Source organism: Colias philodice, chromosome 23, assembly GCF_061535455.1.
Source record: "Colias philodice isolate Cphi_HAF_F1 chromosome 23, ilColPhil1 Martin Lab GWU primary, whole genome shotgun sequence".
Classification (NCBI taxonomy): domain Eukaryota; kingdom Metazoa; phylum Arthropoda; class Insecta; order Lepidoptera; family Pieridae; genus Colias; species Colias philodice.
In genome coordinates this window covers 206,078-220,787 of record NC_143108.1, presented here as the reverse complement: position 1 = coordinate 220,787, position 14,710 = coordinate 206,078, and the positions used below count along the sequence as shown (strand labels likewise).

Below are 14,710 nucleotides of genomic sequence, written 5' to 3'. Positions count from 1 at the left end.
CGGAGTTATGCTTGCGGCCAAATTTTGACTGGCAACCTAGTCGATATATATTCTCCTAATTATAAATATACATAAAAATTCGGTTTTCAGCAAAAAACGATGAACGCACTAATCCTATATTTATAATTTTTAAAAGCCAGCAACCCTTATTTGCGGCGGGATTTAATTAGGCAACCATATATGATAATAAATAGAAAAAAATTAGCTGTAATTTGATATATGATTCATAAATGTGCGTTATGAACGTAAAAATGAATCGAAATCATACGTGTTTGCACCAGGCTGCCAAGATGTTGCGGCCAGGTGAAAAGCGGCAACCGTGATTTTTTAGAATTTTTATATCATTTGACGTAATGCAGACTACATTTTATTCAAAAAAACTAGTGAACGAATTTTTTTCCCAAAAATCGATTAGAAAAATTTTAATAAAACATGCTTGCGGACAAATTTTGACTGGCAACCTAGTCGATATAATATGTATATTCTCCTAATTATAAATATACATAAAAATTCGCTTTTCAGCAAAAAACCGATGAACGCACTGATCCTGCGGTGGGATCTTAGGCTATTGTCTTTTAAATGTCTGAATGCCCTTTTATCATTTTTAATGGTTTCTTCTGCTCTTTTTTTGTGTGATTTTATTTTTTTACGGGCCCTTGAAGTGGTGATGTTCACCACTGGGTAAGTTTATCTTTCTTGGCATTTTTTTAAGCTATTGCATAGCTTCTATCGCGGGCCTTGAGCGCGGGGACCGAATCGAGAAATTCCGTAACGAAAAACCTCACGCTCCCCACTCCGACGGGCTCGGAGGCGTGGCTTGAAGGCATGCTATGCAATAGCTTTACCGCGGCAGTCCCCGAGTGCCACACGTCTTTTTTTATTCCATTCGAAGATCTAACGATAGTAAATGTTACCATATTGAATTGGCCTATCTTTCAGCTTAGCAAACCTGCATGAAAATCTCCGTGTGAAAATCTCTGTGTGAAAATCTCTGTGTGAAAATATCCGTGTGAAAATCTGTGTGAAAATCTCTGTGTGAAAATCTCTATATGAAAATCTCCGTGTGAAGATCTCCGTGTGAAAATCTCTGTGTGAAAATCTCTGTGTGAAAATCTCTGTGTGAAAATCTCTGTGTGAAAATCTCTGTGTGAAAATCTCTGTGTGAAAATCTCTGTGTGAAAATCTCTGTGTGAAAATCTCTGTGTGAAAATCTCTGTGTGAAAATCTCTGTGTGGAAATCTCTGTGTGAAAATCTGTGCCTGTCGCTCGCGACTGCGCTCGCGACAGGCACAGATTTTCAATAAGTGACATTTGGCTTACAGTTGTGCGTAGCAGCGAGTTATATTACGTGATGGTCATATTTTACTAAACTATATATTATGCTTATTTATAATGTCCAAACTCAAGTAGGTATATGAATTCATTCAGAAGTATCGTGAAAGGCCATAAGCACAGATGTAACGCTATGAATACAATGGTATTTCAAAACGAGGACGTCACTTTTAACATTTGCTTTGAACACAAAATGTATGGAAAATTCAATGTATGGGGAGTGTTTTATGTAACTTTTTGGATATTTCCCGTTTTATTTTTTAAAAGTTATTATTGTATTTTACTCATTAGATGAAGGGCTTTCGATATCAGTATAAAGTTTTTTTTAATCTGCAATAGTTACGGAATAATCGCCTGTGCACACTTAACGATTACATTCTGTATAGTCTTGTATATATGTAATATGTATATATGTGTGTGTGTGTGTGTGTGGGCAGGTGGTGGAGCTGGTGTCGTGCATCCTAGCGGCGAGTGGGGGGGCGGGCTCGCGCTGGGGCGCGCAGTGCGGCGGCACGTGCGCGCGCGCGCTGGCGGCCCGCGCCCCCGGCCCGCCCGCCCCGCGCCCCGCGCCGCGCCCCCTCGCCCGCCTGCTCACCCGCCTCGCGCCGCACCTCGCCGACCAGCCGCAGCTCGAGCTGCTGCTGCGCGCGCTGTTCGCCCCGCCCCCCCAGGTAGTTTTGCCCAATTACATATCTACACTAATATTATAAAGAGGAAAACTTTGTTTGTTTGTTTGTCTGTTATGAATAGGCTGACTGAACCGATTTTTAAAATTCTTTCACCATTCGAAAGCTACATTATCCACGAGTAATATAGGCTATATATCATCATGCTAAGACCAACAAGAGCGGAGTAATGCGGGTGAAACCGCGCGGCAGAGCTAGTTACAAATATTTTTATAATTGGCCATAGACCTACCCTACTATATGTATAAAAATACCACTATAGTAGAGCCATTTTAATAGGCAACATTTGATAGTTCAACAAAATTCAATAACGTAACGACGGCATAGAATAATATGTCATTTTGTTTTGTTAGAACTGCACATTTATTTGACTTTTCAGCAAGTTGCAGGTTACCTCCCTACAAAGATAAAATTGATAGACGTCAAATGTTGCCTATTAAATTGGCTCGACTATAATGTTGATGGAAATTTTATTCGAATTAAAATAACTAAAATTTATTTGTTAATGTCGTGCGTATTTCAGACTTTCACCCCCATTAACATAACATTCTTTTTCAGGACACAGCGCCACGTAAAGAGAAACTGCAATACCTCACGACGATAATGTTGCTCCTACGCAAAGTTCTTGTATTAATACCTGAAAGTGAAATCCTTCTATCCATCAACTACCTTAAGGCGACTTGTATCGCGCCACAGGCGATCTTCTTCAACGTGAAACCTAACACAGATCCACTTAATGTACAAAATGTGAACGAAAGCTGTGCTAACCTCTCACCAGACGTTATTCTGGTCAGATTTCTGTTCAAGACTCTGACATTCGCAATAACGGAGATGGAAGACTTTGACAGTGACGTCGAAGACGAGCACTGCGATGAAGACGACAAACTGCTGTATATGGTTGTGGTGAACATCATTGTACAAGTGAAGCATATGCTGCATTTGACGAGTGAGTTTTTGTGTTTTATTCACTTGCAGTATTTTAACTGTAAAATTTCTATTGTGATAATGCGTAAATTTTTGCACTCTTTGACTTTGCTCAAACTTTTGACTCTATACACTTTGCGTTTTGATAAATAAAATATCATTATATGTTTTATATTTCGATACCTCATCTCAGTGATAAAGAAATCTTAACAAACGTCCGCTGAAAGTTATCACTACTAAAAATAATAACTTTATTTTTTATATTAAACGTATGGTTATGCTCGGTGTACCACAGGGATCAATCATTGTTCCCTTTTTATTCATTGTAAATTATTTCTTTGTTCTCCGATTACAATGCATATACACAGTTGAATGTGCTTTTATTTGCGGTGCTCAGTTTACTCTTCATTATTTTTGAGCATTACTATTTGTGCACTTTTGGCTTTGATGAATTTTCCTTACTCAATTTACTGTGTATTGTTTTTCGTGCATCAATAATTAATGTTCGTTATTTTTACATCACTTTCTTATACATTTAACATGCATTGTTTTCTGTGCAACAATTATTACTTACACAGTAATAGGCATGACGACAGTATCCATAAATGATCGAATTAGTGTTTTTAAGGGAAAATGTATAATAAATAAATTAAAAATAGTGACTTAGAAATATTAAAAGCATTAAGATTAATGAGATTGTCAATAAAATAAAACATTGAAATTCTGCAGTCGGCCATTTTGACAGAAACACGCGTGACGTCACGCTTATGTAAACAACTTCACGTCAGGTGTGTTTTGTTGTTATGAATATGTTGAGAATGCGCATTTTTATTTATTTTCTATTGTTTCACGTATGCTTTATCGACTCAGAACGGAAATATAATTGCGAATTCACGAATATGTGGTTCGGGTTTCTCCGCGGCAACTTTATACAATCATTTCAATTTTTTACAATAACGTATTTACTAAAGAGTGACGTCACACCTACGCCATGACACCTGCGAGCTGTTTTGGCACAGTTAATAAATATTTTTTGAAAAATGGCTTTGATCTTCGTTAAATTTAAGTATATTACCGAAATATAGGGTTTTTCTTCTATAGTAAACGTATACACACATTATGGAAGAGGATTTCAAAATCTTTCGTCATGCCTATTGTATAAGGTAAATTAATTTCTATTCATATTTTACCGTGCTTTATTGTTCGTGTAGATATTTCCATGTTTCACTGTACATTATCTGATGTTTTTGGTCATCTTATCAATTCAATTGCCTTCATCTTTCGCTCTATTACTGATGATATTTTCTGTTCCATGATATTTTTGTAATTATTGGTTAAACTGGCCGCTTTCTATCCAGCCGGTTGCCAGTTCCCTTTGACGGCGAAGTCGGCGCAGAGCCTGGTGCAGGCGGAGCAGAGCGGGCTGAACCCGGGGCTGTACAGCCCGGACGAGAACGTGCCGCTGGACGCGCTGAGCCGCGCCGTGCTGCGCGCCGCGCACGCGCGCCCGCTGCTCGCCGCGCACTGGTCGCACCTGCTGTGCAGGTGTGTACAGCCCGGACGAGAACGTGCCGCTGGACGCGCTGAGCCGCGCCGTGCTGCGCGCCGCGCACGCGCGCCCGCTGCTCGCCGCGCACTGGTCGCACCTGCTGTGCAGGTGTGCACTGTTTTCATTTTACACTTGAAGAAATATGCTGCAAAAATATTTTGTATAATATTATGTGTAACTTTAGTGACGTGCTTAAAATTTGTGTAATATTGATGTTCGTACAACATCGATATTAACAAATCTATAGATGCCCTACAACCCCGTACAAATAGCAACATAAATAAAAATTTTAAATTATTTAATTTTTCTAAGTTTGTTCAGAAATTTGGGCTTTATTGTTTGTTTTATTATATCTAAGTAGATTAGTTCATTTGCGTGAGGCTCGTTTTTTAAATGTTGTGTGTTAACATATTGTTGTGTGGTCATTGTGAACTTTAAAACTTTTTTATATGAAAGCATGTATGACTGTTATGTTCTTATACAAATGAAATAAAATAAAAATGTTGGTTCGTGTGTCGCGTGCAGGCTGGGCTTCGTGTCGGCGGGCTACTGGCAGCAGCTGGCGGGGTTCAGCCGGCGCGCGCCGCTGTGCGCCCGCGCGGCGCCGCCCGCGCACGCGCTGCACCTCGCCGTCACGCTCGCCGCGGCCGACCATGTGGTACGTTGCTGGAAAAGTTGGCTTTTTGTAAAAGTTAGGTTTTTGTAAAAGTTAGGTTTTTAAAAAAGTTAGGTTTCTGTAAAAGTTAGGTTTTTGTAAAAGTTAGGTTTCTGTAAAAGTTAGGTTTCTGTAAAAGTTAGGTTTTTGTAAAAGTTAGGTTTCTGTAAAAGTTAGGTTTCTGTAAAAGTTAGGTTTCTGTTAGTTAGGTTTTTAAAAGTTAGGTTTCTGTAAAAGTTAGGTTTTTGTAAAAGTTACGTTTCTGTAAAAGTTAGGTTTCTGTAAAAGTTAGGTTTTTGTAAAAGTTACGTTTCTGTAAAAGTTAGGTTTCTGTAAAAGTTAGGTTTCTGTAAAAGTTAGGTTTCTGTAAAAGTTAGGTTTTTGTAAAAGTTAGGTTTCTGTAAAAGTTAGGTTTTTAAAAGTTAGGTTTCTGTAAAAGTTAGGTTTCTATAAAAGTTAGGTTTCTGTAAACGTTAGGTTTTTGTAAGTTAGGTTTCTGTAAAAGTTAGGTTTCTGTAAAAGTTAGGTTTTTGTAAAAGTTAGTTTTCTGTAAAAGTTAGGTTTTTAAAAGTTAGGTTTCTGTAAAGTTAGGTTTTTGTAAAAGTTACGTTTCTGTAAAAGTTAGGTTTCTGTAAAAGTTAGGTTTTTGTAAAAGTTAGGTTTTTTGTAAAAGTTAGGTTTTTGTAAAAGTTAGGTTTCTGTAAAAGTTAGGTTTTTGTAAAAGTTACGTTTCTGTAAAAGTTACGTTTCTGTAAAAGTTAGGTTTTTGTAAAAGTTAGGTTTCTGTAAAAGTTAGGTTTTTGTAAAAGTTAGGTTTCTGTAAAAGTTACGTTTCTGTAAAAGTTAGGTTTTTGTAAAAGTTAGGTTTCTGTAAAAGTTAGGTTTCTGTAAAAGTTAGGTTTCTGTAAAAGTTAGGTTTTTGTAAAAGTTAGGTTTCTGTAAAAGTTAGGTTTCTGTAAAAGTTAGGTTTCTGTAAAAGTTAGGTTTTTTGTAAAAGTTAGGTTTTTGTAAGTTAGGTTTCTGTAAAAGTTACGTTTCTGTAAAAGTTAGGTTTTTTGTAAAAGTTAGGTTTTTGTAAAAGTTAGGTTTTTGTAAAAGTTAGGTTTCTGTAAAAGTTAGGTTTTTGTAAGTTACGTTTCTGTAAAAGTTAGGTTTTTTGTAAAAGTTAGGTTTCTGTATAAGTTAGGTTTTTGCACGCCTCATAAGCGAAGCGTTGAGGTGGGTACTACTGTCACTTCGCGCAAAACATCTGATTTTTCAAACTTAAAATGTCTTTATGTATCATACATTGCACTTGTAAGATAATACATACACACACATATTAAGAAAAAACACTATTTTTAACGTTCATGATATTTTTGATGTCATTTTTGTTATTTAAACTAGTTAAAAAACAGTTTAAAAAAGTTCTGTCTTGGACGTCCGTGTGTCTGTATGTGCGGATCCTTTTTCTTGTTAACACGATAACGACCGAAATACTTTACTAATCGAGTCTTTTTTTTTCTCTTACGCTTGAGTATGCTCAGGAATAGAACCCTTTCATTTTTCAGGGTCTGATTCGATGTGGTTTAATTGTTATTAAATAAACAAAAATAATAATTAATAAATATTTATTAAAAAAAATTATGAGGCGTGCACTTTTGGATTTTCCAAATTATTTCCAATATATTGTAAAAGTTACCTTTCTGTAAAAGTTAGGTTTCTGTAAAAGTTAGGTTTTTGTAAAAGTTAGGTTTCTGTAAAAGTTAGGTTTTTGTAAAAGTTAGGTTTCTGTAAAAGTTAGGTTTTTGTAAAAGTTACGTTTCTGTAAAAGTTAGGTTTTTTGTAAAAGTTAGGTTTCTGTAAAAGTTAGGTTTCTGTAAAAGTTACGTTTCTGTAAAAGTTAGGTTTTTTGTAAAAGTTAGGTTTCTGTAAAAGTTAGGTTTCTGTAAAAGTTAGGTTTCTGTAAAAGTTAGGTTTCTGGACTTTTGTTCTGGTCTGGTCTGGTCGTTTTTCTACGTTGTTTTGCGTCGTGCGCAGGTGGAGAGCGGGCTTGGGGACGCAGTGGCGGCGACGTGGGTGGTCGCCAACCGCACCGGCGAGCTGGTGCGCTGGTGCCGCGAGGGGGCCGCGCGCCGCCTGCTGGCCGCGCTGTGCGCCGCGCCCGCGCCCGCCGCGCTGCTGCTGCACGCGCTGCCCGCGCGCTGCCGCGACACGCACCAGGTGTGTGCGTGCGTGCGACCTGCGAGTGACGAGGGCAACGAACTAAACCACATTTGAATGGGACCACGTGACGAGCAACAGCTTTAAAAAAATATCAAAATCGAAAGGTCGAAAGTTCTGAGATAAAAAAAAAACTTGTGTGCCGAGCACAGGGCAGGTGTGCCACCTGTGCCCGGCACACAAGTTTTTTTGAACTGAAATTTCTCTGACAAAAAAAAAGATTCAAAGATACCTAAATCATTGCCGTACTCCATGACGTGACGGTATTGCCATGACGCGACCTTGAAATTTTACAGTCAATGCGCCTGAAGAGGTTTTACTTCAAAAAATAATTTTAGTATACAATTTATTTATGGCAACTCTGTAAATTTCCAGGGAGAATTCGCGTTGAACACGTACAAAATACTGTCGACGTGCCACGAAAGTCAGTCGGGGCCTCTGATATTCTTCATATGCCGCATCATTGGTAAATTGGAGCCTTCACTGGCGGTTAGGTAGGTATATTTATTACGTGTCAGTTAGACACTAAAAATACTATTAACATTGTTTTAAAAATATTTTATTGATCCATTTTTATTTTCTTCAAAAATAGTTTTTGTTTGTGTACAACACTCATTAAACTTTATAATAATGATGTCACCTACTAAAAAAATAAAAATTTCATTCATAAAACTGTATTCCAGGTTCGCGCAACTAGCAATAGATAGGTGTAACATGTTAAAAGAGTTACCACTAGAGCAGATCACGGGCCAGTGGACTAAAGAAGACGTGCAGGTGGCGCTGGAGATGCTGCAGAAGGACAAAGTGCATTTGAGGTCAGTTCTTTAATATATGTGTTCGATGGAGGATTACTTGTATAAAACTGTGTTGTTTGATTGTGTTAATTGTTAATGTATAATAGAAATAGAAACGGACCGAGACTACTCCCTTGCAGAACTCCGCAGCGATTAAACTAAAATTATGATTTTATTTACGTTAACAGTTTTCATTATTTCAACACGCTGCTCCCTTTGTTTTAAGTACTTTTTAATCTATTTATTGGTTTTCTTCTGACTGCATACTTTTCTCAATTACATGAACGCAAATAATGATCTACAGAATCAAACGCTTTACTCATATCTGAATATAGCAGACGCTAGACGCAATATTTATTACTTTTTTGTATTTAATGAAAACAACTTAAGAACTATGCTACTTTCAAAGATGTAATAATAGTGCTAAGTTGTTTTTTTTTATTTTTTTTAGGTGTAGGTTAATTTAAGTGACTATGTTACAGTCAAAACTCATTGCTTCTTACTAAGGCGTAAAATTGGTTTTGAACGGCAATGAGTTACTGTAGCAACAATATTACATCAATGTGCTCACTAATTTATCGATTACACATAGTAGTCATTAGTTTATAAGCCTATTTTTGTGAATTACAACTTGTGAACCAAATAAAAACAACACAATACAAACGTAGGTACCGTCCGCTAGTATCAGCGCTGAATACACTAGCGTGTAGCGCGTTCGACCTGTCCCCGCTCGCGGGCGGCGCGCGGCCGCTCAACCCGCGCGCTGTCAGGGCTGCCGAACCTGCCACGCAGTGGATGGCGCAGGTTAAAGCCAGGTAACTATATATGTATCATTAATATTAATTAATTGTTAGTTTCATTAAATTGTCACAAGTGTAGGTATATAATTTTGTGCATGTTGTGTTCGTTCCTAGAAGGCCGTTCAACTAACCAGCTACATCTTCATAACTATCTCCAAACATAAAAAAATTGCCCTCTTCTCAATATAAACAATACTATATAAACAATACAATAACTTTTACAGTTGTTTCGTTTTAACTTTAAGTGGAGATAGCTCAACTAAAGATTTGTCTTGAGCTAACGATTTGTCTTAAATGAATAACAATACATTTTCAGTACTAAATTTTATATTAACTTTCCCAGTATTAATTGTCATGTTAAGTTTAAACAAAATGATTTTTTGAAATTCTAGATGCTGTCAGCAAGATAGCGCACTACCAAAAGTACCAAAATATACAGATTTAGCAAATTTATTAACGAAATTTTCCCTCGAAGACATCAACATGATGATGTCTTGTCCCGACTTTGATAGAAAAATACTTAGCGCCAGTTTCAAAGTAACATGCGATACATTTATACGAGATTTCCTAAATGTCGTATCCGTTCAAGAATTGAAAGAGATGGAAAGAGAGATAGACAGAGAAGAAAGAGAAGTGGCGAGGGAAAAAGAGGAAATGTCGTCATCTATAGATAGCAACAAGATGAACGTTGTTAACATCCACGTTTTCAAGAAAAGCGACAGCAAAGAGTCGAAATCACAGTTCTTCATACCAATGGTTGATAATGATGTTAAAGAAAACTTTGGCAATTTAAAAATTACCGAAGAAGAGTGTGAAATTAACATACCAGAATTGCCCAAATTGTATCTAGCCAGTATATCGTCTCTAGACAAATCCTTGGCAGAAATATTAAGACTATTTCCGAAACAAAGTCGACCGCTCAGTCAGTCCGAGAACTTTAACCTAAATGTAGAACAAACGATAGACAGATACACGCGACGGTGCCACCAAGTATTTCAAGATAAACTGTTCTATCAAGAGTTTATGACGATACAGACAATTCTAACCGGTTTCCTTCCATCTCTAGAAAGAGTAGTAAACCTCATTGATGATACGGACTGTGATTTGTTAGAAAAGTGTATAGAAAACATACTCCCGAGCACTCTAGCACGCAATTTGGCGATATTCTGTGTGGTCTCGTTGCAGTATTTGTCGTTTTTGATAAGTAACAAGAAGGTGTTAGAAAGTCCGGTGCACAATGACATGTCGTTTCGCGCCAATATGCCAGATAATGTATGTGTGGACCACGTGATTATAGAGACCATAGATAATGTAGCAAAGGCTTTGAAGTTTGAGGAGATTTGGTCAGAGCTTAACGTGGAAAACCAGATGAATAGAATACAGTCGGCTATTTGTTGTTTGTACGCTGTGGTCAAGTATTTAGTCAAGGTATGATAATAAGTTATTTATAATGTGTAATTCTATTTCTATTTTTTTCATGAATGTACAATGCTTTCCTTCATGCATTATTCCAATAGAAAAGCTTAGATTTCTTTTATAATGAACTGCACCTTAATACACGTTTATTCTATCGATTAAGATGTATTTTGATTTATAAATAAATTTAAATAAACAATTATTTCAGGATAATAAACCACTTACATCCAAATCTCACATACAAACGCAAGATCCAGGGCCCAAACCGGACATAATAATAACTGGAGATAAACTGATAACTCTTATCGAATATTGGGAACAGAACTTCTACGTGAGAAGGGAAAATATTCTGGGAAGACGTTATAAGAAGCCCATTGAAGATCTAATTGTTAGTTTATCAAGGTAAGCAGTTTCTTTGAAATTTTTGATTTTTGAAAATGCAAGAGAAAGTAAAGAATTTGACAGTCACGTGTTAATCTTTCGATTTTCTTTGAAATAATTAAATACTGCATTATATTTGACACTTTAGTCGCCTTTTGAATATGTGAAACTTGTATGTTGTTACAAGGTAAGGATTATTGCATTTTTAGGGTTCCGTAGCCAAAATGGCAAAAACGGAACCCTTATAGTTTCGTCATGTCCGTCTGTCCGTCTGTCCGTCTGTCCGTCTGTCACAGCCGATTTACTCGGAAACTATAAGTACTACAGTGATGAAATTTGATGGGAATATGTGTTGTATGAACCGCTACAAAAATATGACACTAAATAGTAAAAAAAAGAATTGGGGGTGGGGCCCCCCATACATGTAACTGAGGGATGAAATTTTTTTTTTCGATGTACATACCCGTGTGGGGTATCAATGGAAAGGTCTTTTAAAATGATATAAAGTTTTCTAAAAAACATTTTTCTTAAAGTGAACGGTTTTTGAGATATCAGCTCTCAAAGTCGTAAAAAGTATGTCCCCCCCCCTCTATTTTTATAACTACGGGGTATAAAATTCTAAAAAAAATAGAGGTGATGCATGCTAATTAACTCTTTCAACGATTTTTGGTTTGATCAAAGTATCTCTTATAGTTTTTGAGATAGGTTGATTTAACTGTAATTTATTATATTTGCTGCTACGGAACCCTTTGTGCGCGAGCCCGACTCGCACTTGGCCGGTTTTTTTTTAATGAATATTATACAATAAATACGATTTCATTTTTCAAAAGATTTTTTCTCAGTTTCATATTTTTTATTTGCCGTATATTAATTTTTAATTCGTTTCTAAAATTCTATCGAAATGATTCAATCTGAATCCCAATGATTATAGGATAGAAATAGTGAGCAACATGGCACTAATTCCGCCACTGGCGTGGTCGTGCGTGGAGGTCCGCACGCGCAAGGACCGCGAGCTGCTGCAGCGCGTGGACCTGCCGCTGCAGGCGCTGCAGGACCTGGACGTGCTTGAGGCGTTCCTGTTTAGGTTGGTTTTACTTCTGTAATTTCCGTACTTTGTACCTTCACTTAATAAATTCTTGATTTATACAAAACTTATTCATTATTTTGTAAGTAATTATTTTTGCAAAATTGTAACCATTTCTCGTTGCATGTGTTGATATAATTCGAAGACAGCTTAGAATTGATATCCATTTAAAAATTACATTTCGAAATTACAGTCTACATCATAGAGCATCGATCATTTTTCATAATAACTATATCGTCTATATATGCGAAAACCTGTAGTTCGAATATCGGCCTGATCTATGTATTATATATTGACTATTATGTGTCTGAAACATTTACACCAAACCATTATTACCATTATTTTAAATGTAAAGATTCTGCTTAAGGGAACGTAGAAAGCTGTTTTCTATCGATCAGTTTTATTCATCACAATTTGATAAAAAGCTTCAGACAGGTCTATATTGGTTTCCTTTTGATTGTGATGTCAATTTCGAAGCAGGTTTAGCTTGGCTGTTTTTAAGAATAAAATCAAGAAGTCGTTTATTTACAAATGAGATAGATATATTTATCTTTGGTTTTTAGAGTTACAGCTACACAGCTAGGCTATACAGGTTTTTTAAAATATTATAATTGTATATTGTTAAATTTGTGTTGTTTGCATATTTTTCCGCGCTTTCCATGCAGGGTGAACCTGATCGGCTGGTCGTCCAAGAAGCAGTTCGAGGAGATCTGGGTGGGCCTGGTGGGCGCGTTACAGGGCAACGGGCCGCACTGCGCGGTGCGCGGGCTGGCGCGGGCGCTGTGTGCGGCCGCCGCGCGCCGCCCGCGGGCCCGCCTCGCGCACGTGCCGCGACGGTACCTGCCGCTTAGTGATGGGTTAGTGCTACTATTGTATATTAGCTTTCCGCCCGCTTTGTCTAAAACCTTATAAATAAATCTTTTTGAATCACACATAAAACAAAAACATATCAAAATCCGTTTCGTAGTTTTAAAGATTTACACATACATAGAAACAGGGATAGCGAAAGCGATTGTTTTATACTATGTAGTGATTACGGTCGCGAAGTACAGTTTTTCGTACATTGACCAGGTGTGACTATAATAGTATAGTAGGCGCTGATGCGTAAAAATAAAGCTGCTCGCTCGCATGAAATTGACAAGAAGCTACAATATACAAATAGCATAATTTTTACGAAGCATCGGCTACACTAAGTTTTTAAGCTGTAGCACCAATATCCAGTTGCAAAATAGCAAGAAACTGTATTTTATTTGCCATTCGTAGTAACTTCAGTAAGTTACGAGTAGTGTCCTAATATGCATAAAAATAACAAAAAAAAAAAAAACAACATTTTTAGAATGCAGCGGCTCCGCAGCATCCTTGTGGGCACATCTGCGTACAAAATATTCGACGACGAGAACCTCGAACACATTCCACTTCTCAACGACGGCATCGACGGCTACCAGTACGCGCAGTTCAGTACTGAATATCTGAAATTGGCGTCCGGTAAGTGTTTAGAGCTTTCGAAGTTTTTAAATTTGTGAAAATATTGACTAGAAGGAAAGAAATAATAGTTTGTTGCACCTTTAAAACACGTATATATTATATATTAAAACACAGACAAAAAACATTTAAAAAGACTAATAAGCTACTTTAACTATAGATTTTAATTCAGGTAATTCGATATTCAATCGTAAATGTCATATCCTAACTAAATTTAATATTATTATCAGATATCGTCGACGACGCGCACTGGCGCGTGCGACGTGAGGTGAAACGCAAACGCAAACGAACCGATATAGACCTGAACAGCTGTCTGCAGCTGCTGATGGATGTCGCCGATGATATGCTGGATCCTAAGGTATTTAAATGGCTTGTTTGATGATAATTATATGATTTTTTTGAGTTGAGTCTTTAGGCGTGTTAAATACGGCCAAAATTCACCTATCAACCGTATGTGTTCTACTGATAATACTGTCTGCCATGAGCTTGACTTGTTTAATGCATCGGTCAGACCAATCAAAAAATTTTTTTCTAACAAATATTATGTAACTAATATGTTTTAATTGTTAGTTTTAATTATTGTTACAAGTGTAGGTTTATAATTGTTTGCATGTTGTGTTCGCTCCTAGAAGGCCGTCCAACTAAGTCAAAGATTATGATTGTATTTTCACTGTTTCTAAATGTTGTAACGTCCAGTTAGCGGACCAAATTAAAAAAAAAGAGTAAAATTTCAATTTTATTTTAATTTTACTTCTTTTTTTTTAAACTGAATATAGATCTGCCTCGGAGGATCATATTTTTATATTTAATTTCTTTATAACGATCTGTTAGAAAACAACTCGAATTGATATCATAGCATCGACCATGCTTCTCATAGTTATTAAAACTATATCGTCTATATATGCGAAGACCTTTAGTTCGAATATCGGTTCCATTTATGTATAAATGCCTATTATAGTCCGTTTTCTTATGGGAAAAGGTACACATTTTTGAGTAAAGCAATGCCATTTGGTACGAATGTTGTACTCGTCCACCTAAGCTCAAATCGCCTGGTAGCCAATGTCTACTCCCCGGCAGAAGGGAGGGAGGGGGGGTTATAGAATAGAGCGCCCGGCGCTCGGAAAAAAAATTCTGGCGGATTCATTTGTCCCTTTGAGTCGATTTTGGTGTCGTTATCAGGTAACTAGATGATGCCCGATTCATTCCCCATACCAGTTTTTTAGGGTTCCCTAGCAAAATATATCACAATCTTTAAAAGAATAAACTTTTGGCAGTGGCAAAATCCAAACAAAACAGTATATTTTTATATTTTTGTATGAAACTTGGTTTATAAAAAAATACTGTCTGAAAGGCCATTTCATGCAGATTATAAAAACATTAACATGTAACATACATCTTACCATTT

General features: G+C 36.9%; 1 protein-coding gene across 1 annotated transcript in view; it reads left to right on the top strand.

The window, feature by feature from the left end:
- htt (huntingtin) overlaps nucleotides 1–14,710 on the top strand; it is a 46,162-nt gene that overhangs the window by 21,056 nt on the left and 10,396 nt on the right. Inside the window, 14 exon segments of the mRNA XM_089709655.1 lie at nucleotides 1,770–2,003; nucleotides 2,577–2,964; nucleotides 4,301–4,487; nucleotides 5,017–5,149; nucleotides 7,166–7,348; nucleotides 7,724–7,842; nucleotides 8,032–8,163; nucleotides 8,811–8,957; nucleotides 9,335–10,370; nucleotides 10,567–10,760; nucleotides 11,671–11,823; nucleotides 12,489–12,680; nucleotides 13,160–13,308; nucleotides 13,536–13,663. Of these exon segments, the coding sequence (XP_089565781.1) occupies nucleotides 1,770–2,003; nucleotides 2,577–2,964; nucleotides 4,301–4,487; nucleotides 5,017–5,149; nucleotides 7,166–7,348; nucleotides 7,724–7,842; nucleotides 8,032–8,163; nucleotides 8,811–8,957; nucleotides 9,335–10,370; nucleotides 10,567–10,760; nucleotides 11,671–11,823; nucleotides 12,489–12,680; nucleotides 13,160–13,308; nucleotides 13,536–13,663 (3,375 nt within the window).